Genomic DNA, 25,092 nt, shown 5'->3' on the forward strand with positions numbered 1-25,092 from the left:
CAGTTTCTCTGAAGCCTATGTTTGAGAAAGAGACTTGTCTGAACACTTGCTGCCAGAAGTGGGTGATATGTAGCTCCTGTTTTTGTCATTGAAAAGCACCTGCAAGAGAGAGTCTTCTTTCTCTAAAAGATTTTGCAGGAGGGGAGACCTCATTAGTTTCCTAGTGAAATACTGGGTATAGATGGGAACCAACAATATGTTATCATAAAATTTATATGCAAGAAAAAAAATTTTGCTTACTAAGTCCCATTGCAACAATAGAAGTGAGCAGAGGTTTTATTAATTAATTTTAAAAATACATCAGAAAGCATCTTGAATCTCTTGAAAGTGAATGACGAAATCATATGTTAAAAATTATAAAGATATTAAAGATTATATATTAAGAATCTTCCTTGGCTAATAAAAGTAGTAGACCTGCAGCAGGTTGATCTATGTAACTAGAAAAACTACTTTGCTATTTTAAGTTTTAGTCAAGTTTTTGGCTAAGTTTTAGGTATGACTGAGTGTCTTCACGGTGAGACATACAATCCAAGCTTCCTTGCTGCTTCAGAAATTCTGGGCCCTTTCTTATTAGGGAAAGGGTAAAAGTTCAGTTTGTTGCAGGCTGGCATGCATTTTGTAGAAGAAACATGCTGATGTGTCCAAACTGCTGAAGTGGCTGATTTCAGAGGAGGCTTTTGGCAGGAACTTGAAATGTTGCAGCCGTTCTCCTCACTGAAACTTCTCAACAGGCTTGAACTTCCCAGTTGACTGAGTGCAGATAATTCACTTTCTCCTCCTAATTCCTTGGGTTGGGGTGTCCCGCTTCCCTTTGAAATCAGTCTCTGGTTGTCAAAACTCCACGGTCTGTTCTTGTGGTGGGAAAGGTCCCAGGAGACTCCTCGTCCCGGGGTTTGCCCCAGGCGGTGAGTTCCCAGGTGGATGTGCCACAGCAGGTCGCCTTCTAAGTTGCCACCGTTGGTTGTCTCCGTTGTGACCTTTTTGACAGGAACGTCTCCTGTGCGTGACTTCGATCTTCTAACTTTTTTATTAATTAGGACGGCATTCACCATCGATTCTGGGAGAACAGATTCCCGTTCACCTACGAGAGAAATGCATTTGCACATGTAACCATGGTGGAAAAAAACACCAGGGGTACGATTTCTGTGGCAGAGACTCATCTGAAGAGCTTTAACACATGAGTTTATCTGTGCTCTTTCTGTCTGTGGCTGAGAGTAGTGCAAGTTCTTTTGAGGCCAGGTTAAAGAGTGCAACTATTTCATGCTTGGTTTTACAGTCCTGAGGACACAAAAGGTATCCTAGCTTTAGTCAAATGAAAATGGAAATTTATCGAGTCAATATTGATCTAACCAGTACTCTAAGACTCATTAACAGCACAGATTGAGAATTGACTTTCAGTAATTAATTGTTTGCAAGCAAAACTTCTTGAAGGTGAGTAGGGACTTGCTCAGTGTGTTGGTAGATGCTGTAATTTGAGAAGCAAAAAGTTTGTTTGATACTGTTTCAAGTTTGTATTCACAACTTAATAACATTGTGCCCATTTGTAGGTGAAAAAAGTTGTGAATGTCTTCTTTTTCATAATAAGGAATCATTAACATATAGGCTTGCATTTTAATATTTTACTCCAATTTTACTATTACAGTCAGTATAGTGTGAATAGCTTATCACACTAGTGTTGCCTGAATGATTGCTTAGAGAAATCTTCTTGGTCCATGAATGGTAGAGAGTAGCTGTAACAGTGGGAGAGAATCTGGTCTCTTTTTTTATTCTTGTATCCCTGTAGCTTAATTTCTAAAGTGTTATGAAAGAAATGTATAAGATATTAGGGATAGAATTGCTAATGCTACCTTAATTACATGCAACAGTCATCAAATTAGTGGACAGGACTGGTTTTTTGTGTCTTGAAAATGAATAGAAGCTGAACCATTGCACTAAAGATAATCAGTTGATACTGCAACTACTAATGAAATATACCTCAGTTGGGATAAATATAGTTTAAAGTAGGAGCTGTACAGAATGCTGACCTTATTTACAGGGCTGAGTTACAGGTGCTGTGTCTGTTGCAGTATCAGTTATGAAGCACAGTAAAGGGAAAAAAGTAGACATAGAAGAATGCTGATTATATTCTGAAAGCATGTCTCTGAACAGCTGTTTTAAAAGGCTTGTAACCCTGAATTTGAAATGCAGCTAGTTTGAATAGGATGCTGCCTTTACAAAAACCCAACAGCACGACCTCTCCTTTACAGCTGCCTTTCGTGCCATCTTCACAAAGAGGTATTTGAAGATGTCAGACCCAGCTGATTTACTGGCAGTAAATGAACCTGTACAACAGTGCTTTGGCTAAGGAGGGGCTTTCCCTGCTGCCTTTGGTTGTTGCTGAAGCAACAACCCCAGCATAACACCACAGAACTTTTTCTGCTCCGTGGGTTGGCCACGTAGGATTGATCTGATAAGAGCTGCTTTGCAGCATGGCTGGGAGGGAGAACTGTGTGAGCCCACACCTTCTGCTCTCCTGCTGTGTTACTGGGAGAAAGGAGACTAAAGCACTGGCAGAGCTTTGAGATGCAGGTGTGTTTGTGCATCTGTCTGTAAAATGAAGTGTGCTAACAGACTTTTTTAGGGTGACACCACTCAGGGAGATAAGAACACACAGTTCTGCATCACGAGACAGTGAGAATCAAAGTTATGACTGGACTTTATCCAAGAAATAATGCTGACTTTGGGTGGCTACACAAAGGTCCACTTGCAAAACAGAGCCCTGTGTGTTCTGCAGAACAGCACAGTAGAGCACCAAGCTATGAAAACCAGTAATTGTTCTCCTTGTGTGAGAGAAAAAAAGCAAGAGAGAAGGGAACCGAGAGACTGAGGTGAAGCACCTTTGCATGTTCTTGTGAATGTTAACTGTGCTCTTGGCTGAACTGGCACTGATAGGCAATATCATGTATTACCTAGAACCTTATGAACTGGTCATCAGAAGAATTATGATCTGGCTTGAGCTGATCAAAGAGTTCAATGTAATGAGTCTAGTCAAATCTTAATAGTCTGCACTGATTTGATTTCAAGTTTGATTTGGTTCCTTGCTTGGCTACAGATACAGCACACAAAATTGAGCACTGACCTTGGACAGAAATGCGAAAGTCCTGAACCCCTGTGTATTTAATTGACACACATTCAGCTCTCTCCAAACTTCTTAAAAAGCTGCAATTAGACAGACCTTTCTGTCTTTTTTTTTTTTTTTTTTTTTTTTAATTAAATTATGTATTATAGCCTTGTTGCAGAGTTGTTTACCCTCTGGACTTTTTCATATGATCCCATCACCAATAGATACTTTTAAGGTTCCAGAGTGGCAGAAGTTAATCTTATTTTGAATTAGCTTGGGAAATACTTGGAAGAGATTTCTGCAGTCAGTGCCCCAGTGTTTATTCTGTTGTGACTGCATGTGCTGAATGCTCCCATTTAATTCCTAAAGTAAATACTGTTTTTCAGCTTCTTAGCCAATAAATAATGAATACACTGCTGTATTATCTGCTACCTGGTGACTTTCAAATCTTATCGTGCTCTTTGTTCTCAAATAATCAGGAATGGGCAGAAACGTGAACGTGGCTGTGTGTACTGGGGAGGAAACAGAACAAAGTCATTTTCAGGTGACTTCTTGGTTACTGACACGTGCATCAAAAACCTGGGGAAGTTAGAGGGTCTTAGGTTCTGTTTAAAGGTCCAGGATTTCTGGCAAACAGGTAGTGACATACAGAGCTAAAAGTCCTCAAGGAAACTTGGAGTTACCATTCCAACTGTCGTGCAATGAACCTGCAATGCTCAAAATCCCTGTGGTATCATAAAAAGAAAGCTGGCCTGTGAGGCTGGAATGGTGCAGGGTTTTATTAGTTAGAACAAAGACCTTTGGCACGGATTTTTAAGACCACGAGTGACTGAAGGTGCTCTCGTTCCATGAGGGTTTTTGTGTCAGGCCTTTGAGGTTTGTGTGTATGTGTGGGGTTGTGGTGGTGCTACTGTGTTGTGCCTCTCCCAGCCTAGCCACAATCTTACCCTTTAGGTAGGGAAACAATTTATTGTCAGTACGAAACACTGATACACACGTGGACTGCCTTTTGGTGCTAGCTGGAATTTTAGGATGGTGTAGGGCATTAGGCTCTCCTGATATGGCAGTGTTCATCTCTGCTTGACATATTCTTGAAAACTGATGCACGTAACAGGTTCCAAGTGCTTCCAAACCATAGGAACTGAACATAACAACCCCCTCCCCCCAAACTTCAACTGCCTCTAACAGTGACATGAATTCTTTCTACACAGGGTGTTTAAAGACAGAAGTTCAGTGCTGTAGGTTATGTGGTTTTGTGAATGTTTTGGGGTATGTGTATAAAAATACTTACATGTGGATTTTCAGCACTATTAAATTTTAAACTTCCCAGAAACTGTACAGTCCTGCTTTTTTACATCTTTTAATCTTCAAATGGCCTTGTAAAAAATCTGCTCTGATTACATTCATTATATTTGAAGCTTCATTTGAATTAATCTGAATAAAGCTTCTGCTTCCTTTCTTTAACGAACTTAGGTTTTTGCTACAGCTGATTAGTTGGGCTGTTTTGTCTTCAAGTTAACTGCCTTTTCATATCTGATAAAATAAGCTTGTATATATTTTTTTCTTCCTCACAGAGATTTTAATTCTTTTAACATGAGAATTTCAAAACATATGGATGAAAGAATATTTAAGAAGTGAATTTGTTGTATAGTTCATAATTATGTGTTTTTTTCAATTGTCTTGATTGCAAAGTCTGACACAGCCAAATTCTAGAACTGAAAAACGTAGAAGAAAATGTAAAGAATGAAATAACCTAAGTTTTGTACTTGTTAAGATAAATACTAATGTGAGAGGTGAATGAAGCATGTTTTTCATATTGCAATTAAATTCAGAACGTAACTTCATTAATTGGCTTAGTATTCTGAATATCAATTTAACTTTGAAACCTAATGAAAATATATCAGTGTAATACTGTAAGCAGTAGTTTAACTAAACGATAAAACATTTGAAAGTCTCTTACATAAAATCTGTCTGACAGCAGGTAGATGAGTGATACATATTGTTACTTGTTTTTCTATTTATGCACTTTCCAAGTAATATGCACTGAAGATACTTTCAAAACAGGACCTTTTGTTCAAAGCTTGTATTTTAGTTACCCACTATAACCTTTAATATAATTTTTTTTTTAACAAAACCCCAACTTGTGCTCATTACTTGGTATTTGCTGTTGCTTCCTGTAGTCTTTCTTTACATGGATAGAGAAGGGAAAAAGAGACAGATGACCCAGAATTGCAGGTTCTGATGGAAACATTCAAGAGAATAGAAATGTTACAGAATACATTGCACAAATACACTGAGTACAGACATGAAGTACGTGGCTTCTGTAAGAGCTACCATCTATGTTTAGAATTTTACTGACATAAAACCTGTAACACCTTACCTCAAATATGTTCATCTGTTTCAAATACAAGTTAGTGTTTCACTGACATGAAGATAATAGATATAAATTGACATAAACATAAAAAAACCTTGAGAGAAATGAATAAAACCTTAAAAAGACAGAAAAAGAATTCAATTTTACCTCTCTTGAAGCTGAACATCAAAAGAACAAAGCCAGAAGTTATTAAATCTTTAAAGAAGTAGTCTTTACATTACATATGCATTTTTTCCTATCAGTATAAGCATACCTGTTTTATATACAATAATGTCTGGCTGCAGTTTTTGCTTCTGTTTTATATGGTCATACTGCTCCTCAAGTTTGCCTACATCCATCTCGGTGAGCTGCTTGCCACGGTCTGAAACCTGTGGCTCTGAAGTGTGAGTCACTGAAAAAATACCAGTCATGTATTTGTAAACCTTCACCATCTGTTCCAACAAGGAAGAAAAAGTTGTGCAGAAGCAGGACACTTCCTTCATTGCGTTGGCAAGAAAGCAAATCGAGTATGAAGCATCTGAAATCTTCCTAAGTGAACGAGTGACTTTCTTCCAAGCAGGGAGACTTGTGTCAGAAGTTGCCTGGTCTGCGCTGAAGTCGTGGCTGTCAGTCAGCTTGTTTTCATGCAGCGTGTCTGGAGCTCCTGCACACAGAGTTCGTGGATAGATGGATTTAATGTTTACCTAAGGTTGTAAGCATGTGAACCTTTGCCAAGAAAAACAGTGAAATACGAAACCTCCTTGAACACAGTCAAGTGCAGAAAGGGCTGGGTAATACTGGTTTATGTAGCAATGTTAATTTTTAAAGGGATGATATTGAGGACGCATCCCCAGGATAGTAGTTCCACCTGGGAAATGTTTTTCCATGTTTCTTTCCACGTGTGTTTTGTGTCTTTTCCTCTCCACTGTCCCTTCCTTAACTTTCACCCAGTTTCATTCTTGCTGACACTTCTTGGGGCAGTGGGGTGGGAGGAGACAATTTGTTATACCTTAATACTTTTGTGCTTATTGCTTCCTTTTAAAGAATGTGTCAAAAGTATTTAGGCCTCAGTGCAGAGTCAGAAGAGTATGTGCCAATGACACTTGGAATTGGGAGGCTGGAGACAGGAACACCCTACTCTGATTCATTCAGGATTTCCGCCGTTCTATAGGATGAAATAAATTACAGAAATAATAATTTTGTTACTGAGAGCTGAGCAAACCCTTCAAATACGCGGTAAGCCACCTTTTAAGACTTACTATACATGTAACAGTATTATCTAAAGTGAGGCAAAAATTTAAGAAGTACATGGGTTTTGTTTATATCGGATAAAGTATGAAACTATGCCTGGACTACGTACTGCAAGTTTTTGTCCCTGAAATAGGTCCATCAAGGGCCTATGTGAAAAAATAATGCAGTTAAACTGTAGTTTTAACACAGTTGTCACCTGCTCAGTTTCATGCACTGACACACTTTTGGTCAAAGTTTAAAGGGACTTTCTCAGAACTAATTTGAGTAAACAGTCAGGGGTATGTCCTGAGCCACTTTGAATGCAAGACTGAGCTTTTGTAACTAAAATGTCGTACTCTAAAGCCTGTTTGCCTTACATGTGACATAAAAAACCCCAGAGAAATAGGTCTCAAAAGCCGAAGTGTTGATGGAAGTGATGGTATTGTCAGAACGGTTGGCTAATAAAGCAGGACACATTAATTTTTCCTAAAGAAAAGTAGGAATGCCACCTGGCACAGCTCTGACGCACCGGGGACAGCAGCCTCCAGGGGAATCTTGGGCACTCACGCAGCTGATCCCTGAGCTCCTTCCCGGGAGGAAGGCGAGGTCCGCTGGCCCTGAGGGAAGGATCCGGGAACAGCCGGGCGGAGGCTGTGGCATCACAGCGGCGGCAGGTTCCGATGGAACGCGGCGGGCGGGGGAACACGGGAGCCAGGCGGGGCTCATCACAATATACAATGTGGTGTGTGCTCAGAGGAAGCGAAATAACATTTTATTCCATGGTGTTTTTTCTGGGTTTTTTTGGGGTTTTTTTTTGTTTGTTTGTTTGTTTTTTGTTTTTTGTTTTTTTTTTTTTGTGCATGGCTCTATGCAAGCATCTGGAGGATATGTAGTATCCTCCGTCAAGCACAACAAAATTCAGTGGAATTGTAGGAAAGATTAATGGTTTGAAGTTGCCTTGGGTGCAAAGAAAATGGTAATTTCTCTTGGAAATGGATAACATTCCTATCGCTTTGACAGTAGGCTTTTATTTATCCATTGGTTATTTATTCATACATTGGTCTGTTTCCAAGATATCTTGTGAGGGCATGGTTTAATTTTCTGTCTGAGAAGGGTTTTTGTTTAGATGGATATAAACCACAGGTGTGAGACTGGTAATAACCACTCACCTATGAAAACCTGCACAGGTTTGTGGTGCAGTTGTGGCACAAGAGAAGATCATAGAATCATAGAATGTTAAGGGTTTGGAAGGATCATCTAGTGCCAACCCCTCCTGCCATGGGCAGGGACACTTCCCATGAGACCGGGTTGCTGAAGGCATTATCCAGCCTGGCCTTGAACACTGCCAGGTTTGGGGCATCCACAGCCTCCCTGGGCAACCTGTTCCAGTGCCTAACCACTCTCATAGTAAAGAATTTCTTCCTAATCCTAGACTAGACTCACCCTCTTTCAATTTGTACCCATTACTCTTTGTCCTGTCACTACAGTTCCTGGCAAAGAGTCCCTCTCTGGCTTCCCTGTAGGCCCCCTTCAGATACTGGAAGGTTGCTATGAGGTCTCCATGCAATGTTCTCTTCTCTGAGCAAGATGTTAAACCCTCTATTAAAAAACCAGTTGTACTACTAAAGTTATATCTGTGTAGCTGAAATGATTATGTCCCCTTTGTGCACACACTGTTGTAACAGCAGAAAGATGTGTAACACTGCTGGTAAGGATGGTGTGTTGTTAGATGGTATCAGGGAGCTGAGTAATTAATTCAGACTTTTGTTTTTTTAATGAAATACTGGGGATAGATGGGAACCAACAATATGTTATTATAAAATTTATATATAAGTAGAAGATGATGTGCACTAAGACCCATTACAACAACAGAAATGAGCAGAAATTTTATTAATTGATTTTAAAAATTATAAAGATATTAAATATTATATAGTAAGGATCTTCCTTGTGTAATAAGAGTAGTAGACCCACAGCAGGTTGATCTGTGTAACTAGAAAGACTACTTTGCTATTTTGTTTTAGTCAGGTTTTTTACTAAGTTTTAGATATGACTGAATGTCTTCGTGGTGAGATGTATAACCCAAACCTCCTTGCTGCTTCAGAAATTCTGGGCCCTTTCTTACTAGAGAAAAAGTAAAAGTTCAGTTTGTTGCAGTCTGGCATGCATTTTGCCTCAGCCAGGGAAAGAACAGTAAACAAAATACTCTGTCAGACACTGGAGATACTTTTCAAGTTGCCTTCTCTCTACGCTAGAAAAAGCATGTTTGAGTTTTGCTGATGTATCATGGCTTTAGTAGATCTACTTTGATACTCTGCCTCCAGCTGAGACAAACATCTGGTGCTCTGTAGCAAGGAATTGCCTTGTTTGTCCAGTGTTCTGAGTTGCTGTCACATGGAGCCTGCCTTTGGACCTTCAGGCAGCCGATTTGTACATTGGGACAGGAGATTTAATTAACTTCATTACAGTTTGAGCTGGCATTCAATACAAGCATTATTAATGGTCTTAAAAGTTACCCAACCTTTTTAAAATTCCAGTCACACTTTTTGACTTGCTGACCTCCTGTGAAAGAGACTTGTGCAACCTGACTATGTGTGGCAGAAGGAATTACCAGCATAGCACCCTTGACCCTGAAATGTAGGCTCTGTCTTCAAATATGTGCACTTCACTTCTCATTGGAAGAACATTTAACGTATAATGAGTTTGTATTTGATCAGAAATTATTGTTAATTATTTGTACTGTACAATTCCCTCGGGATCATGGAAAAGCCGTCACACGTAGTTACGCAAATGGTTTATACAAGGCAGCTCCTTCCCAAGCAGTTGCATGGGTAGGCAACAAAAACAGAAATGGGCTAAAGGAACCAAATGCCCAGTGAAATGTAGGGAATGAGTCCATGTGGTACAGCAGAGCTGGAACTGGGAACAGGGTTAGTTTTTATTTTGCTGAGCCAATCCTGTATACATGGCAGTTTGCTTCCTTTTCACCGAAAGCTTGTGAACAAAGCATCTTCACAGAATTGTTAGGGTTGGCAAATACCTTTAAGATAACTAAGTCCAACTGTCAACCCAGCACTATCATGTTCACCATTAAATCACATCCTCAAGTGCCATATCCACACATTTTTTTTAACACTTCCAGGGATCACTTCCCTGTGAAGTCTGTTCCAATGCTTTACAACCATTTAACTGAAATTTTTTTTCCTAATATTTAATCTAAACCTACCCTGGTGCAACTCAAGGCCATTTCCTCTCATCATGTCACTGGGAGAAGAGACCATAACCTCTTTTCAGGAAGTCGTAGAGAGCAATAAGGTCCCTCCTGAACCTCCTTTTCTCCAGGCAAAACATCCCCAGCTGCTGCAGCTGCTCCTCATCAGACTTTTGCTCCAGACCCTTCCCCAGCTCCGTTTGTCCTTCTCTGGACACACTCCAGCACCTCATTGTCTTTCTTGTAGTGAGGGACCCAAAACTGAGCACAGGACTTGAGGTGCAGTTGACTGAGTCTCTATAGGTGTGTATATGGGTTTGTGAGCATGTGTGTTTGTGTGTGTACACTTTTTTGTCAAGGCATGACTGTGTGTGTATATGTATACACACACACACACACACACTCACATATACTTGTGTTTTATGAATAATTTGCAACCACGATATAATTAATGAAATTAATTTCAGGTCTAATGTACATGACATCACAAAGAGCACGAGGTTAATCGTGGTTTTGATGTATAGTGAGCTGAGCCTTCTTATGCCACTGACATAAACTTGAAAATGCATTGTCCATGGGTTATGTTCTTATACCATAGTGGGACAACTTCCTTTGTGCCCCTAGCCCTTTTAGGTATTGCTGATAAACAAAAATAAATTTTTATTGTCATACCTGCACACCAAATTATGATTTCTCTTTAAATCAGTCTTTAAACGGAGTTACTTGGATCTACAGACCCCTGTACACTTTTACAGTGCACAGCAGGTGGCACTGTTGGAGTGGCGTGAATGTGTATTTGCCTGAGCCTGAAATGTTAGAGGCTTCCATTTGTAGATTCCTGAGGAATATAAGCAGACAAGCCATGTCCTAGCACTGGCACACGTATCTCCTAACAGCACTACAGGTTCTGAAAATTTATTACCATGATTGGGTTTGTGTCAAAACTTGTCTTTCGTTAATTGAACAAACTCCTGATCAAAACATCGTCTGAATGGCTTTTGTTTGATTATCCAGTGGAGTCTGAAGTGCCCTATTTCCCTTAAGTCTGTTCTTCCATCACAATGGAACCAATTCTTCATTTCCTTGAGGCAAAATAAATTTGACAATATTTCATAGTCCAAAAGCAGTGGCTTTTAGAACTCAAAGTAGATGTTTACTGCCCTTGACCTTGGCTGCAAAATCTCATTTAAAAAGATGCAACTAATTTTATCTTATACTAATTAATTTGTGAGTAGTAAATTAGTTTTTTATTAAAAATTGTTTGGAGGACATTATAGGAATAATTGTTGATTTAAAGATAATTAAAAATGCTCATAATGGTTAACTGACTGAATGCATGTCCTGTAACACTGGGTTTTACTGCACACCTGAGACCAAAGGTATATTATTCATGATATTCATGTGCTGAATTTAGACATGTCTAACACTGTTCATGGAAGTTAAAAAGATACAATACAAATATCTTTAGATTTTAACTGGCACTGAGAAGAAAGATAAAAATTACTGTGATAATCCCCTTTCTCTAGCTTTCTGTTAGTGCTTTTTAAATTTTTATTTAAATGCAGCCTTGCAGTGTTAGAAAGTGACTATTTTATTCTTAGAAAATGTAACAACAAAAAGAAAGGTAGAAACAAGATGGCTGCTATTATTTGGGCTCTAGACATTATTAGTAGAATCAACAGTAATTGTTTACTTTTTAATGAGATTTTTGATAAGAGCACGTGTGTTTCTATTGTCTGAAAGCACAGCCTTAAAGCATGCCCCAGTTACGGAGTGCTGTGAGTAGAGCACAGGACTTTCTGATGGTGCAAGATCATTTTCTGGTGCTCTCTGCGTGTCCACACTAATGGGATGAAGAAGTCTATGACAGAAGTTTTCAGGATGATCTCAAGCTGTTTCCTCTCATCTGATCTTTCATGTGCTTTCAGACATAAAGAGTTCAAGTGTTACAAAAGGAAGGAGAGTGGCCCAGCTCTCCTTCAAGTCCCTTTGGAGGTTTTTTGAGCATGGGTCATATGTAGTCCATCTTCACGTTTCTTTGATAAGGATTCTACTTTCCCTTTTTATTCCTTGTGTCTTTATGTAAATGTAATTAGCTAGTGTGTGTGTAGGTAGGTATATATCAAATGTCTCTGATCCTACACTCTGCTTGGGTGTCTCTAAAGGCTTAAATCAAGCACACTAAAAAATCAGCCTCCAAAATTTAGCATCAGGAGTTGTTCATTTTGCAGTTCTACTGTTCTTGACCACCAAGAACTTCTGAGATTCTCTATTAGAAGTGACAATGTGCAGAGGTAAGTCTAAGAAGAAACTGAAGGTATTTACCAGTTGGAAATTTTAAACAAATGAATTCTAACATCGTCCCTTACAGTTTCCCTGGTTTCTTTCTTGGTTCTCAGATTTCTTAAATTAGTGTGACAAACAAGATGGTTAGATTTACTGCATTTTGATGTCATAAAACTGTCCATGAGGAGAGGGTGAGAGGGAACTGGATGGCCTTCAGTAAATCTCTTCAGAGGATTTTGGAAATGTGTGAAGGTTCCTGGACCCATCAGATGCCTTAAATTCCAGTTACTGATAAATGAATTTCATATTTCTGGTACTGCTACCTACACATCTTTCCTATGCCAGCTATCTCCAATTGTTTCCTATCCATGGAGTTATGAAGGCTACAGCTCTAGGAGGTGACAGCAGCCTGTGGTTATTCCTTCTCCCAATAGATGTGATAAGTATATAGGAACTCTGTGACAATTTCAAGCAGGGGCTAAACCAAACTGGATAAGCTATATAGCTTCTCTGCCTTGATTTTTCCACCTGAAAATGGCAGGATTTTGACTCTTTCTTGATTCCAAAAAGATTTTTGATCCTTGCAGGATGCTGCTGAAAAGTGCAAGGTTTTTCCCTTATTTGTTTCCACTTCAGGCATTGTTTGAGTAGGAATGAGTTTATCTTTGATTGCTTTTAATCAATAAAATGTACTTATCTGTAAGTGGAGTTTGATAAGAATCAAGTATAGAATGAAAAAACTGGTTAATCTGTTGTTAATGAAAAGTTTTATCTGGATGACAACATCTTGCTCCTGAGATATTTGCTTTTGAGCATTAGGACACAAACCTCTTCAGTATTCATCTTCAAGAAAATCTACTGGGTGTATAAGGTGACTTTAATAAGGCTTGCAAATGGCTGTAGTTAAGATAGTCCTCCAAAGAGGATGGTTATGTACTAGTACTATTGTTAGAATGAATATGGACTTGAAATCTGTGCAGAGAAGGAAAGTCTCCTAAAAATAATTTGTTATTCAGAAACATCATTCACTTCAATTCCATGCAGAAATCTCATGAGGAATTTGTACTGCACTTCATAATCACTGGTAGCTTAATTGAGTCAAGGAAATTACATCTGTAAAACTAAAGTATGTAAAACCAGATACAATTCCACAGTGCCTGATTCAGTACCCACTGAAGTCAACACATGTTCTACTGAATTCAATAGAAGTGAAATTGGAGGATTTTATGTACATGATTAAATAAAAGCTGCAAATTGACCAGTACCTATGAAACTGATGGTATAATTGAGATTGTGTAGTTGAGCCTTCATTTAAATTCTTTTCTTGTACCCATTGTTCTGTGTGCTGGTAAATGCTTTTATATGGAATCCTGCACCAATTCTTCACTCTCTGTAAAGGACCATAATTTGCTAATGCAGTACCACACATGGGACTTTGAATATACACAAGTCAAAAAATTAAATCAACCAACAAGTTTGTGGAATAATCACTGTACTTAAATAATCTACATTTTCAGTCTCTGAGTAACAATTGTGCTCTGGGTTCCTCTTGTGGAACTCGTGCCCAGGGATTTTGCTGGATCTTTGTACGTGCTTTCATTGAATCACAAAACGGGGGAGGTTGGAAGGGACCCCAGTGGGTCACCTGGTCCAACGTCCCTGCTCAAGCAGGGTTGTCCTAGAGCACGTCGCACAGAACTGTGTCCAAATGGCTCTGAAACATCTCCAGTGAGGGAGACTCCACAACCACTCAGGGCAATCTGTTCCAGTGCTCGGTCACCCGCACATTATTCTTCCTCATGTTCAGGCGTTCCCAGCACAGTCAGTGAAATTACTGTGGATAACAGCACCTCGATCCACTGCTTGGAAACATCAAGTACTTATTCTTGCTGAGGGAATAACAAGACTCTCCACAGTGTTTGGAGGTATGGACAATCATAATGGTTACCCCAAGATCATGTGCAAAAGTAACTTCAGCTGGTAAGTGCATGTTTAGGAAAGGAAAACATTTTTGGTGTTATAATGCCATCTCAATAAAAAGATCAGAAATGTCATCTTTTAATTTATGGTACTGTGGTACTTTTTATTCTCTTGGTTAAACATTGCTGGAGATTTTGTGATAAGAGCACTTGCAATGCTAAGTAGAAAGGGAATGACCTTTAGAGCATTGCTGTTGTTCAGGTATCGTTCCAGCTGGCAGGTCTAGTGCTCAGGCTGGGATTTTTTTCTGTTTTTAAGGTGATGTGTTAATGTGTTATTGTTGTTACTTGGAGCTTAACATTGTAAACATATCCCACCTCATTAGCAGCAGTGCACGTGAGGCTAAGGCTACTTGGCAAAAAGGTTGGCGTGTATCTGCCCCAGCTTACTATGTTTGATGTTTGTGAGGCTAATTAAAGAGCTACAAGATTTCTTATTAGGAAAAAGGATAATTGTGCCAGCAGACCTAATGATGCTTGGTCTAACTGGGCTGCTGTGGCTTACTGCATGTACATAACTGATGTCTGTATGGGCAACAACTCTTGCTTGTCCCATTGCTTCTGCTGTGCTAACCTATGCTGCTGTACAAATGTAAAGTACTTGTTGGGGCCTTAGAAATACTTGGCTGCCCTGCTACTTAAAATAGCTAGTTAGGTGCCCAAAATGTACTGCTGGAAGTAGAAAGACTGGTAGCTTTGTGGTTGCCCATGGACTTCTGTTACTTCCTGTGAAGGTGTGAGTATTTCCACATCCCATTAAATTATGTAGCCAGTATAAATCAGGATAGCTGGACTGCTGTCAGTATAGCCATCCTAATTTATATCAAAGGTCTGGTCTAGCTGCTCTCTAGCTTGTTGGCATGTCTCAGATGATGTGATGATAATGAAGCCTGGAAGTTGGGCTATCACTGTTTCTGAAGGAGTTCCCCTGTGCAAAGCTGAAGAATGCAGTTAAACCTAAGTTCATATCAGGGTGCAGCTGAGATCAGAGACAGGTTTTGATACTGGAAGTGAGAATAAAAAATGAAAAAATCTCAGTATGTAGGAATGTGGAATACGGTTAATTTATATTTTGCATTGAGTTGAAATAAATATACAATTGCAGTTAACTTGACAGTGGGGGAAGAAAAAAAAAGCACTAATTGGCATACTAGTTATAATTTATCTAGATAGCCAAGGGCCTAGGAGAGCATGGAAGTATTGCTTCTCCATCAGGTCAGAAACTAGTTAATAGGAAAAGGGGAATAAACTCACTTTTCCCTTTACTCTGCTGTGTGTGTCTTGAGTGATTAATCTGTGCTTTGCCTCAAGCTGTTAATCTGCAGTGGTGACATTTCAATTATAACCGACATTTTGTCCGTCCCCTCTGGAAATTCTGGATTTGTCAGTGCTAAAACATTAGTAGTACATGAATGCAACTTCACTGATAAATGCAGAGCTAAACCTTGTTTGCTTTCAAGAAACTTGAATGCAGGAAGAACAGCAGCAATGCACATTTTCCATACACCAGTAATAAATCTGAGAGAACGCTGCCTTGATGGGAGGATGGGCAACAGAGTGACTGGGTAAGGCGTTGATTCTCCAAACTTCCTTATTTTCTTTTGAAAAACATGAAAAGTGAAAGTAGCAACAATAACATTCCCACTTTGTCCTCTGATGAATTTTCTTACCGAGTTGCCTTGTCGCCCTTGTTCCTAATTAAAGGAGATCTAGTAACACGAGAGTGGTTATTCCCCAACTTTTCTCTGCTGTTTAAGTCAAATGATTTCCTGTTAATTGGGACTATTCTTCTGATCTGATTGCTGAAGAATATAACTGATTCTTACATCCTCATAAGATTGCTTTATTTACAGTCTTGTTTCTTTTCTACTAGCCAATATCTCCCTAAAAAAAAAAAATTACAATCCACTAATCTCTTTTTCTGAAGTAATTTATCATTCTTACAGCTTTCTTCAGAACTGACTTCAGTTTCTCTTCATTTTTGCAAGTAATTACCTTCTGAAAATTGCAGCATTTCAAGCCTCAGCCTCTGAACCTGTTAATTGTTTATAGGGAGTATGCAGCCAGTGAAAGGACCGAGCAAGCCACTCCTCCCTGGCTCACCAGTTACATTCTGCATTAATAAAACCCCCAGCCTCTGTGTGTTATTTGATCCTTTGTTTTCTGGTATAAGTTACACTAAGGAAACCATTCTTGGTAACATTTTGAAAACATTATTTCCTTCGCAGCCTCTGGTTAAGTGAGACCTTTGTTCGGAACAGGTTCATCCAGCGTGAGCTCCTTCCCCTTAAGCTCCTTCCCCTTAAGAGAAGGGAAATTCCACCACTACCTGATGGCCATTAATATTTTAAAGGTTTTTCTTTGCAATAATAACCAGAAATCTTAAAAGTATAAACCCATGGGAATTAGGGCTTTGAGAAACCAGTGGGACTATTTAAAATGTTCAGTATATGAGAAAATTTTTTATTATAACTTGAAAGGCATTTCAAATTAAGTATTTGTACTGTTAAAACAGTTTAGGATCCTGGGCATGCAAAACCTATTTGACTTCATTAAAGCTCTGCTGAGATACTGCCTTGATTGCAGCATGGAAGTGTATTTTACATGACCCTTCTTTTGATTAAGCAATTCCACTTTGCTCATCACATACTGTGACAGGTAACACAAAACCCTAAAACCTCCCCAACCCTCCCAGCTGAAAAAAGGCAAACTAGAAAACAAAACTTCAGCCAAAGAAACAATTTGGTGTTTTTTAATGGAATACTTTGTGTGTTTGCGCCGATCAGAGTGTGATACCACAACATGGCTGGCACACAGTGATGGGATATTAAAATTTCATTAATTCCTTTGGACTGTGGTTTGAGGTTGTTTTGGTTCTGGTTCCTGGGTAGTCTCTGCACTGGCCCAGGTGCTGCCACTGGGGATCCCCACGTTACAGGCACTGGTTACTGGTGCTCAGCAGCCCCATGCATAGGCCTGGCACAGAGTAACCCACCGTCACATCATCCCACCATCACATCATCCTGATACCGAGCCCCTCAAGATTTGAACAAGGGTTTGAATCAACCTTTGCAATTTTTTTTTTTTTTTTTAGTTGTTAATCAGTAGCTGTAGCTGGACAGTTATGATTAAGCTGTTGCATTGTGAATTTCGTATGCTTGGCTAATCTGCTGTTTTAAGGAAGAGGGAAGACAATCCAAAGGTGAACAAGAGCCACTAGGAGTGAAGTCAGCAGGACTGAGCAGTAACTGAGGGATAGGTAATTCAGGTAGTGGGTGATCACGACCACCGACTCACTGACCACCCACTCAAAGCACACCCCAGACTGAAATGCAGGGAAGAACTCTGCTTGTGGACTAATTAGTATGAGAAGTGAGAGAGATAACTAGCAAATACGGGGTTGAGTACTAATTAATAGAAAACTTATGTAAATTGTAACCAATGAAAGCCGATGCCTCGGTTTGTTAAAATATATTAATAGTGTAAAGTTTTGGTGACTGGTGACCCAGACTTTTGTGTGTTACCACTGAGTGCCCTACTTTGTGCAAATTAGAGTAAAATACAGAAATACTTCGCCTCGGTGTGTGGATTGGTGCTGTGAACCGGGGAGCAAGCCTGCGTTTGGGATAACAATCCCCCCATCTCATCACCCCCCCCCCCCTCCCCACCCCCCCATCTCATCACCCCCCCATCTCATCACCCCACATCACCTCAACCTCACCATCGCCTCACCCCCCGCCCGAGCTGTTCCCGGCCCCTCCGTGCGGGGTCGGGAGCGGGCTGGTCCCGCTCCCAGCACTCATTAACCGCGGTGCTGCCGCTCCGCGGGGCCGGGCTGGCGGCTCCTGCCCGGGGAGGCCGGGCCAGCAGAGCCACCCCCTTCCCACTCCCTGCCCCGGCTCCCGGGTGAGAGTGAGGGCCGTGCTGGGCCGTGCCGGGCCGTGCCATGGCCTCTCCCTGCTACCTGGGCTGGGATTTCAGCACGCAGCAGGTACCGCGCCGCCTCCCCCGCCCTGCTCTCCCCTCCCCTCCCTCGGCCGGCCCCTTGCGCGCAGGGCGGCGGGGCCGGGGCCGCCCCGGCTTCCCCGGGCCCTGCCCCGAGCGAGGCTGGGCCGGCCGGGAGGGTCCGACCGCGGCGGGAGCGGGGGCTGCCCCTGGGGGATGCGAGGGATGCGGGCGATGCGGTCCGGGCGGCACCGCCGCCACCGCGGCCGCTGCGCTGCCCCCAGCACAGAGCGGGGACAGGCCTTCCTCTTCTCAGCTCCTTCCTCCTCGGGCGGCTTCCGTCCCATCTCAGAGCCTTCCGTTCCCCTTTTCCTCCTCCCAGCGGCGGATTTGCTTTACAGGGCTGTTCACGGGCCCGGCCGGGGCTGCAGGGAGCGGAGCGGGTGTTCCATGCCCAGAGCTCACCCAGGATGCAGGGAGCGGAGCGGTGTTCCATGCCCAGGGCTCACCCAGGATGCAGGGAGCGGAGCGGTGTTCCATGCTTAGAGCTCAGACAGGATGCAGGGAGCGAAGCGATGTTCCATGGCCAGGGCTCACACAGGATGCAGGGAGCGGAGCGGTGTTCCATGCCCAGGGTTCACCCAGGATGCAGGGAGTGGAGTGGTGTTCTATGCCCAGAGCTCACACAGGATGCAGGGAGCGGAGCGGGTGTTCCATGCCCAGAGCTCACACAGGATGGAGGGAGCAGAGCGATGCTCCGTGCCCGGGGCTCGCAGACGCTCCGTCTTGCCGCAGCTGATGCCAAATAATTCACAGTCACACAGTCCTTATGGCTGGATTGCCCAGAGAGGTTGTGGAGTCTCCCTCACTGGAGATACTCCAGACCAATCCAGACGCAATCCTATGCCACGTCCTCTAGGTCGACCCTGCGTAAGCGGGGAGGTTGGACCAGATGACCCACCGTGGTCCCTTCCAACCTGACTGATTTTGTCATTCTGTGGAAGGGACTTCTGGAGATCAGCCCAGTCCAACTGCCCTTCCAAGGCAGAGTCACCTGGAGCAGGTGACACAGGAATGTGTCCAGGTGGGTTTGGAACGTCTCCCTGAGCAGCCTGTTCCAGTGCTCTACCATCCCCAATGTAAAGAAGTTCTTCCTCGTGCTGAAGAGGAATTTCTTGTGGTTTGTTTTATGGCCATAATAATTCCCAGTGCCTCGTGTTTTAAGATGTTTATGTGCTATGGGCACAACATGGTTGTTCTCATGTCCCCTTCACCTGCATAAGTGCATTCTTTGTCCCTTTCTGTTTGCCCCATATCGTGTCTGAAACTGTGGGTTGCATGTCCTAATGTGTCCTGCTTCCCCATCCTGCTAGGGGTGTGTTTAATATCCTGAAAAGGAGTGCTGGGACACTTCTCTACACTCAGACTACATGGACACCCCTCTGCCTGCTCTTATAGGAGCTGTGATTCGCACCCAAATCCAGCTTTCCAGTGTCCTCATGGGAATCAAGACTAGTAGGATTGTGAACCTGGATGCTCAGATTGCTGCTTGAAATTCTGAACTGTCAACACATTTGGGTATTGCCACACTTGAATAGAAACTGCTGAAGTTGTGCAGAGGCCTGAATATGTTAATAACAGGTGTTTGAGCATAAATCACTGTTATGGTGCTGAAGTCTGGGAGCTTGAAAGGACACGTCCAGGTTAGGTTGATCAAGTGCTTTGAAGGGGATGTGCTGCAAGCAGAGAGCCAACTAGACTGCAGTGGGTCAGAGACATTTTTTGAGCTAGTGCACTGTGCCAGTGCATAGGTAATGGCCCTACTTTAGTATGGCAAAAATAGGGATGGCCTTGTTATTTGAATATAACTCCTTAAGATGAACTTAGTTTTTGTAGGGTTTTTTTTGGGTTTTATTTTTTTTTTGTCTGTTCCTTTAACAGCACTTCGTACTCTCTCTCTTGTTGAAATAGGTGCAGAACATGAGCTACCTTCTCACTTTTCTTCTTGATTGTTACTATTTTCCTTCTGAACTAGGTGAACTTAAGTGAATACAGAGGAGGAAAGGTTGTGGTACTCTTCTAATTTGTGCTGAAAAGAAGGCTCAGCTTTATGGAGTAACCCTTTTGGATGTTGCTTTCTGTGTGTTGCATAAGTTCAGAATACACTTGTGTAGAGCCCTCTGAGCTTTGCCAGACTGGGAGAGTTTCATTTACTCACCATCTGGGGAGCAGGGAAGGTCCTCAAGGTACCCTAAGGGTCTGTTAAGTTCCTTGGTAAAATGAGGCCAAAAAAAGAAGGGGAAAAAAAAAAGGTATATGGCATCTTTAATCTCAGATACTGTATTCTTTGGAGAAATTGCAAAACTGGTTACTATGATGCAAGCTACAAACCTGGTAATTTGTTTGCTGTTTCTTAGCAAATGCCTGCAGCTCGATCTTGTTCATTAGAGGAGAAAGAAAATGAGGAGACAGAATACACACAAATAAAAATACATGTTGCTGAATAGGTGACATATTATTCACATAACTTGTTTAATGTAAAATTGTGCCCATACTTTCAGCAAGGTGTATGGATTGCGGTGATCTTTTTTTTCCATTTTGTCTGTGGGAATTGAATTATTATAAATGAGTTATCAGTGCTATTTAATTATTGCTAGATTTTGTTAACTTCCTGTTTTATATCTTCTAGTTGAAAGTCATTGCTATTGATGAACAGCTGAGAGTCATTTATGAGGATAATGTTCATTTTGATAAGGACCTTCCGGAATTTAAGTAAGGCTTTTTGTATTTTACCTGGATAATGTAATTTAAAACTTTGGAGATTGGGGTGAGGAGTCTGTTTGATCTCATTGGCATGTATAGAGGCATGGAAAAAGGTCATGCCATGTTCATGTTTCATACTTGGCGAGGGTAGTATATGCTCTTGCCTTCCTTGTATGTAAATATGGCAAGAGCTCCCAAAAGGAAATAAATTAAGAAAATACACCCCAAAGTATTACATATAAATAAACCATTTTTTTTTCTTTTTTGGGAACTTCAGACTCATGGGTATGACTTGATTTTTTTGGGACATGAAAGTAAGCACTGCCTTTGTGTCAGGGCAGAGTGCTCTCCTAACAGCAAGAAAATTACATGAGGAGAATGTCTAAAAGACATTTGGAGACAAATTGAGTTGTTCCAAATCCCACAATAAAATGTAGGATGACAGTATTTGTTTACTTCAGCAATAGACTAGAATTGACAAATGTCATCCTCCAGTCACAAGTTTCAATAAAGTACATTTATTTACTTGATGGTTTAACAGCAAAAGTTAAACTTCCTTTTTGAGGTTCAATTCAAAAATGGTGACAGTCAGAAATAACCACGAATTACACGGAGGCAATGAGTAGTATCAGCACTGGGCTCTATCTCAGACCTTAATTCAAGATCAGGGCCTTTCTTTGAAAATTATTTACTTTACAATTGGGTCAAACATGTCACCTCCTAGGATCTGGCTTTTACTTTTTCATGTTTCAAACACTGATCCTTTCTCATAACATAAAAAAAAAAAAACCCTTGCAAATTCTCTTTGGTCATTAATAATCTTGAAGAACTTTGCTTGTCAGGGAAAAAAAAACAAAACAGAATTTACCAAGAGAAAATTCTGTTTTTCTGTAGGACTCAAGGTGGAGTCTATATTCACAGTGACAGACTGACAGTCACTTCTCCTGTGCTCATGTGGGTCAAGGTATGAAAAAGTTTTATATAGTTCACCTTCTTCTTTGCTGTTACAGAAATGGAAATTTATTCTGAGCAGTAGTGAAATTCATCACTCAAATCAACATAGTTCTTTTCCTTATATTCCGTTTCTTTTAAGTGTTATTCTGTGTCTTTGGTATGCAAATAGTAATGCTATCAACAAAAAGTGGAAGTTGCTAACAGTTTGATTTTTTTTTTGTTTGTTTCTTCACTCTCTACTGTTCCAGCACTCTGTGTATGAGAAATACCTTCATGACTTTCCCTCATTTTCCCTCTTTTTTCTTTGTACACTAAAGGGGCAGCTGTTACTTTACCTGGCTTAAATCTGTGTTTTTGTAGCATCCAGGTTACCTAAACTGGTTTTTTTTTTTTTTAGAATAAGCTCTGCTAACCAATTGATGTCACAACTGGTAGACAGTGAAAGTGATTCCCAGTCACTTTGACTGATGTTTATTTTGAAGTACAGCATTCTTTTCTGTTTTAAAACAGGGCCTTCCTTGCTTCGGTGCAGAGTCTGCAACACTTGCTCTCACATGGTACTATGTAAATCTGTCTTGCTAAGGGCATTTCAATAGTTAAAATATTTGAAAGGTCACAGAACCCCCAGCTACCCAAGCCACAGAAATACTGTGATCCACAGTAGTTGACAAAGGTTTGGTAAATTTGCTTGCGGTTGGTCTTTTAAGCCACAATGAAGAGGAGCAGTTGTAATTATAAAATTACAGCAGTTGTAATTATAAAATTAATAGTATGATGATATAGGTATATGATGTTTCTTTGGAAGTCTTGCAGTGCCCTGTTTGTCCAGACAGTCAGGGAAATGGTGATCTAAGTGAAACTATGTAAATATAAATTAATTTTTGATTTTAAACTTCAGAAAAATGAAGCTCTTCAGGCAAGAATGAACTTCACTTGAATTGGCCTTATATTAAAGAATCTGTGAGTTAGCTGATACTGGAGGTAGTGGTATTGAGGTTACTCATGTCTTGTAGGATGGAGTGCAGGATTCACCCTGTTAAGATTTCAGAGATTTCCAAAAGTAGGAACAGAAAAAGATAATCCTGCTTTGTGTCTGGCACTCTTGAAAGTGCTTTTTAATGAATTGGAATTCTTTAACTCTTGCCTCTTATTTAGATTTCAAAGAATGGATCTTTGTGATTCAGCTTCTTTAAAGACCTTATTTTTCCCCTGTGTGACTCAATTTTTTCCTTTATGGACTCTTACTTAATAAATTAATTTATGCAACTTCTTGAGAAGTCTATAGTCATTAGCTAATTTCTCATTATCTGCCAATGAACTCTTATCAGTGATGACATGAATTTATTGTTTAATTCCAGATTGTGAGTATGCATAATTTGATAGCTCGTTACAATCATTCTTGATTCTATTTTTCTGTTTTAGGCCCTGGATAGGATCTTGGAAAAGATGAAGTCTTCAGGCTTTAACTTTTCTCAAGTCAGAGCTTTGTCTGGTGCTGGCCAGGTTAGTTTATAAATTAAAAATCAGTCTTACTGCATTTCTTCAGTATAGTATAAGGTACAGTGATAAATTTAATTTAAATAATTGTATTTCAGAAGACCATAATGGCATAAATTAAGAAAAAAGCTTCTGTGTAACTGTTCACAGACACATTTCTCAGGGCAGCTTGACACCTGAAGCACACAGAGCAATCATTACAAGATAGTGGGAGTGGAGGATGAGGTTTACAGTGCAGTTGTTTAGATCAGTGTAGTGCATAAGTACTTGGTTTCCTGTTGTTTTAATTCTTTGTGCATACAGATTCTGAAATGACAGGGATCATTTTGAACTTCAGCAGATCCAGGTGCTTGTGGAAAATGGGGTAGAAAAAACAGTGGGGAACACAGTTTGCTAAAAGCATATTAACATCCTCTTGAGCAGAGTTTTTCACTGGCTAGAAAGGAGATCTTACTGAGAACAACAAAACCCAAACAATATGAGTCTTTGAGGCAGAAATGGCAAAGATGCTGCCATGATTTAGCCTGTAGTGCATAATGTCTTTTCTTGGGATTTATAAAACCTACCCTGACATTTAGTCAGTGAGCCAGTCTGCTGGTTCTCTGGTGAAACAGCATTTCACAGGTGATATCCAGGATGAGAACAGCATCAAAGCGATAGTTAATTCTGACATGCGAGGTACAGGTTATTCATCTTAGTTTATCTGGCATTAATTAATCAAAACTGTTGCTTTGATCTCCACATTTCATAGATGGCAGCTGAAAGTCTGAGCAAAGTGTCTGAAAATTGTAGCTGGTATGAAGGTCTCTGTTGTGAATTCTTCAGTGGAACAGAAGTGAGGGACTGACAAGTAACCTCAGCTTACTCAAGTGAAAAAAAGAAATTTATTTCCAGATTGCCTGTATTCCCTTTATTTTAGCCAGCCTCCAACAAGGTGGGTAGGCATGTCACTGATGAATCAGGGAGCTGTGCTGAAGTAGCAGAGAACTAAGTCTTGACTTTGAGCCCTGGCTACAACTTGGAGCCTTCAAAGAAGTATCTAATGCCATTAGCAGTATAGTAACAGTTCCCACTAGAGTTTTCAGTAGTTAAAAATAATATTCTGGTTTAGTACATGGTTTGCTCAATCTTAGAGTCTTTTAATGACACACTTGATTTGAAAAGGTGCATTTTTTGGTCCTAGTTTGAAGAGAGTTCTCTTGTCTCTCAAGTTCAAAATTCAGATCAGGATATGAACTTTGCAGCTTGGGAGGGCATCTGCAACTTCTGTTTGGGAGAACATCTCCAACTTCTGCTTTTGTATCTCCTACAGCAACATGGGAGTGTGTACTGGAAAAAAGGAAGCATCCAAATTTTAAAGAATGCATCATCTGAATTGCCTTTACATCAGTCATTAAAGGTAATGTGCACAAAATCTCTGAAGGGAGAGCTACACTGTCCTTTTTCTGATGCTTACACATTGCTTTTCTCCTTGCAAACCTTTCCTCCTGTTTGGCTGAGTCTCATGCCCCTTCAGCATAAATGAAATGTAGTAGTTATTCCTTCAGCTCCAGGGCTTTTGACATTTTATTTTCTTCTGTATGACAGTATATTCTTCTTTAAACGCTTACAGGTGCCAGTGGGTGTCCCAGAATATTTCTGTGTTAGAGTAACAGCCTGTTTGTTCTTTTAGGAAACGTAATCTTTTTGTAAACAACCTGTAAATACTTAATTTTTTGTGTGTATATATATATGTGTATATATATATATATATTTGTATTGACCAAAAATTTTTATG

At 40.5% G+C, this 25,092-nt stretch overlaps 2 protein-coding genes across 4 annotated transcripts in view; one reads left to right on the forward strand and one right to left on the reverse strand.

Annotated features, from left to right (window-relative positions):
* Nucleotides 1-249: 249 nt before the first annotated feature.
* CUNH9orf152 (chromosome unknown C9orf152 homolog) lies at nt 250-18,963 on the reverse strand. Its single transcript, XM_027648509.1, has 3 exons — nt 18,567-18,963; nt 5,728-6,117; nt 250-1,081 (listed from the first exon to the last, which is right to left on the reverse strand). Exons 1-3 carry the CDS (start codon nt 18,595-18,597, stop codon nt 510-512), a joined length of 993 nt encoding a protein of 330 aa, XP_027504310.1. The 5' UTR covers nt 18,598-18,963; the 3' UTR covers nt 250-509.
* XYLB (xylulokinase) overlaps nt 13,886-25,092 on the forward strand; it is an 89,376-nt gene continuing 78,169 nt past the window's right edge. For 2 of the 3 annotated variants that reach the window (XM_027648507.1, XM_027648506.1), the window contains exons 1-5: nt 18,007-18,147; nt 20,791-20,873; nt 21,759-21,828; nt 23,241-23,321; nt 24,628-24,714. In XM_027648507.1, coding sequence (XP_027504308.1) covers nt 18,103-18,147; nt 20,791-20,873; nt 21,759-21,828; nt 23,241-23,321; nt 24,628-24,714 — 366 coding nt within the window. In that variant the 5' untranslated portion in view covers nt 18,007-18,102. Of the gene's footprint in view, nt 14,158-18,006; nt 18,148-20,790; nt 20,874-21,758; nt 21,829-23,240; nt 23,322-24,627; nt 24,715-25,092 lie in introns of those variants that run through there. The other variant, XM_027648508.1, reaches the window with a different exon arrangement.

The sequence above is a fragment of the Corapipo altera genome, unplaced genomic scaffold (genome assembly GCF_003945725.1).
Source record: "Corapipo altera isolate COAL_440 unplaced genomic scaffold, ASM394572v1 47, whole genome shotgun sequence".
Taxonomy (NCBI): domain Eukaryota; kingdom Metazoa; phylum Chordata; class Aves; order Passeriformes; family Pipridae; genus Corapipo; species Corapipo altera.

Bases quoted from the DNA above. Each gene is read 5' to 3' on its own strand.
- CUNH9orf152 (XM_027648509.1), bottom strand. From the start codon at position 18,597: ATGGAACACCGCTCCGCTCCCTGCATCCTGG. The intron at 6,118-18,566 runs GTGAGCTCTGGG...CTCTGTGTGCAG, and splicing joins CTCCGCTCCCTGCATCCTGG to GAGCTCCAGACACGCTGCAT. The intron at 1,082-5,727 runs GTATGCTTATAC...TTTCTCTCGTAG, and splicing joins CATTATTGTATATAAAACAG to GTGAACGGGAATCTGTTCTC.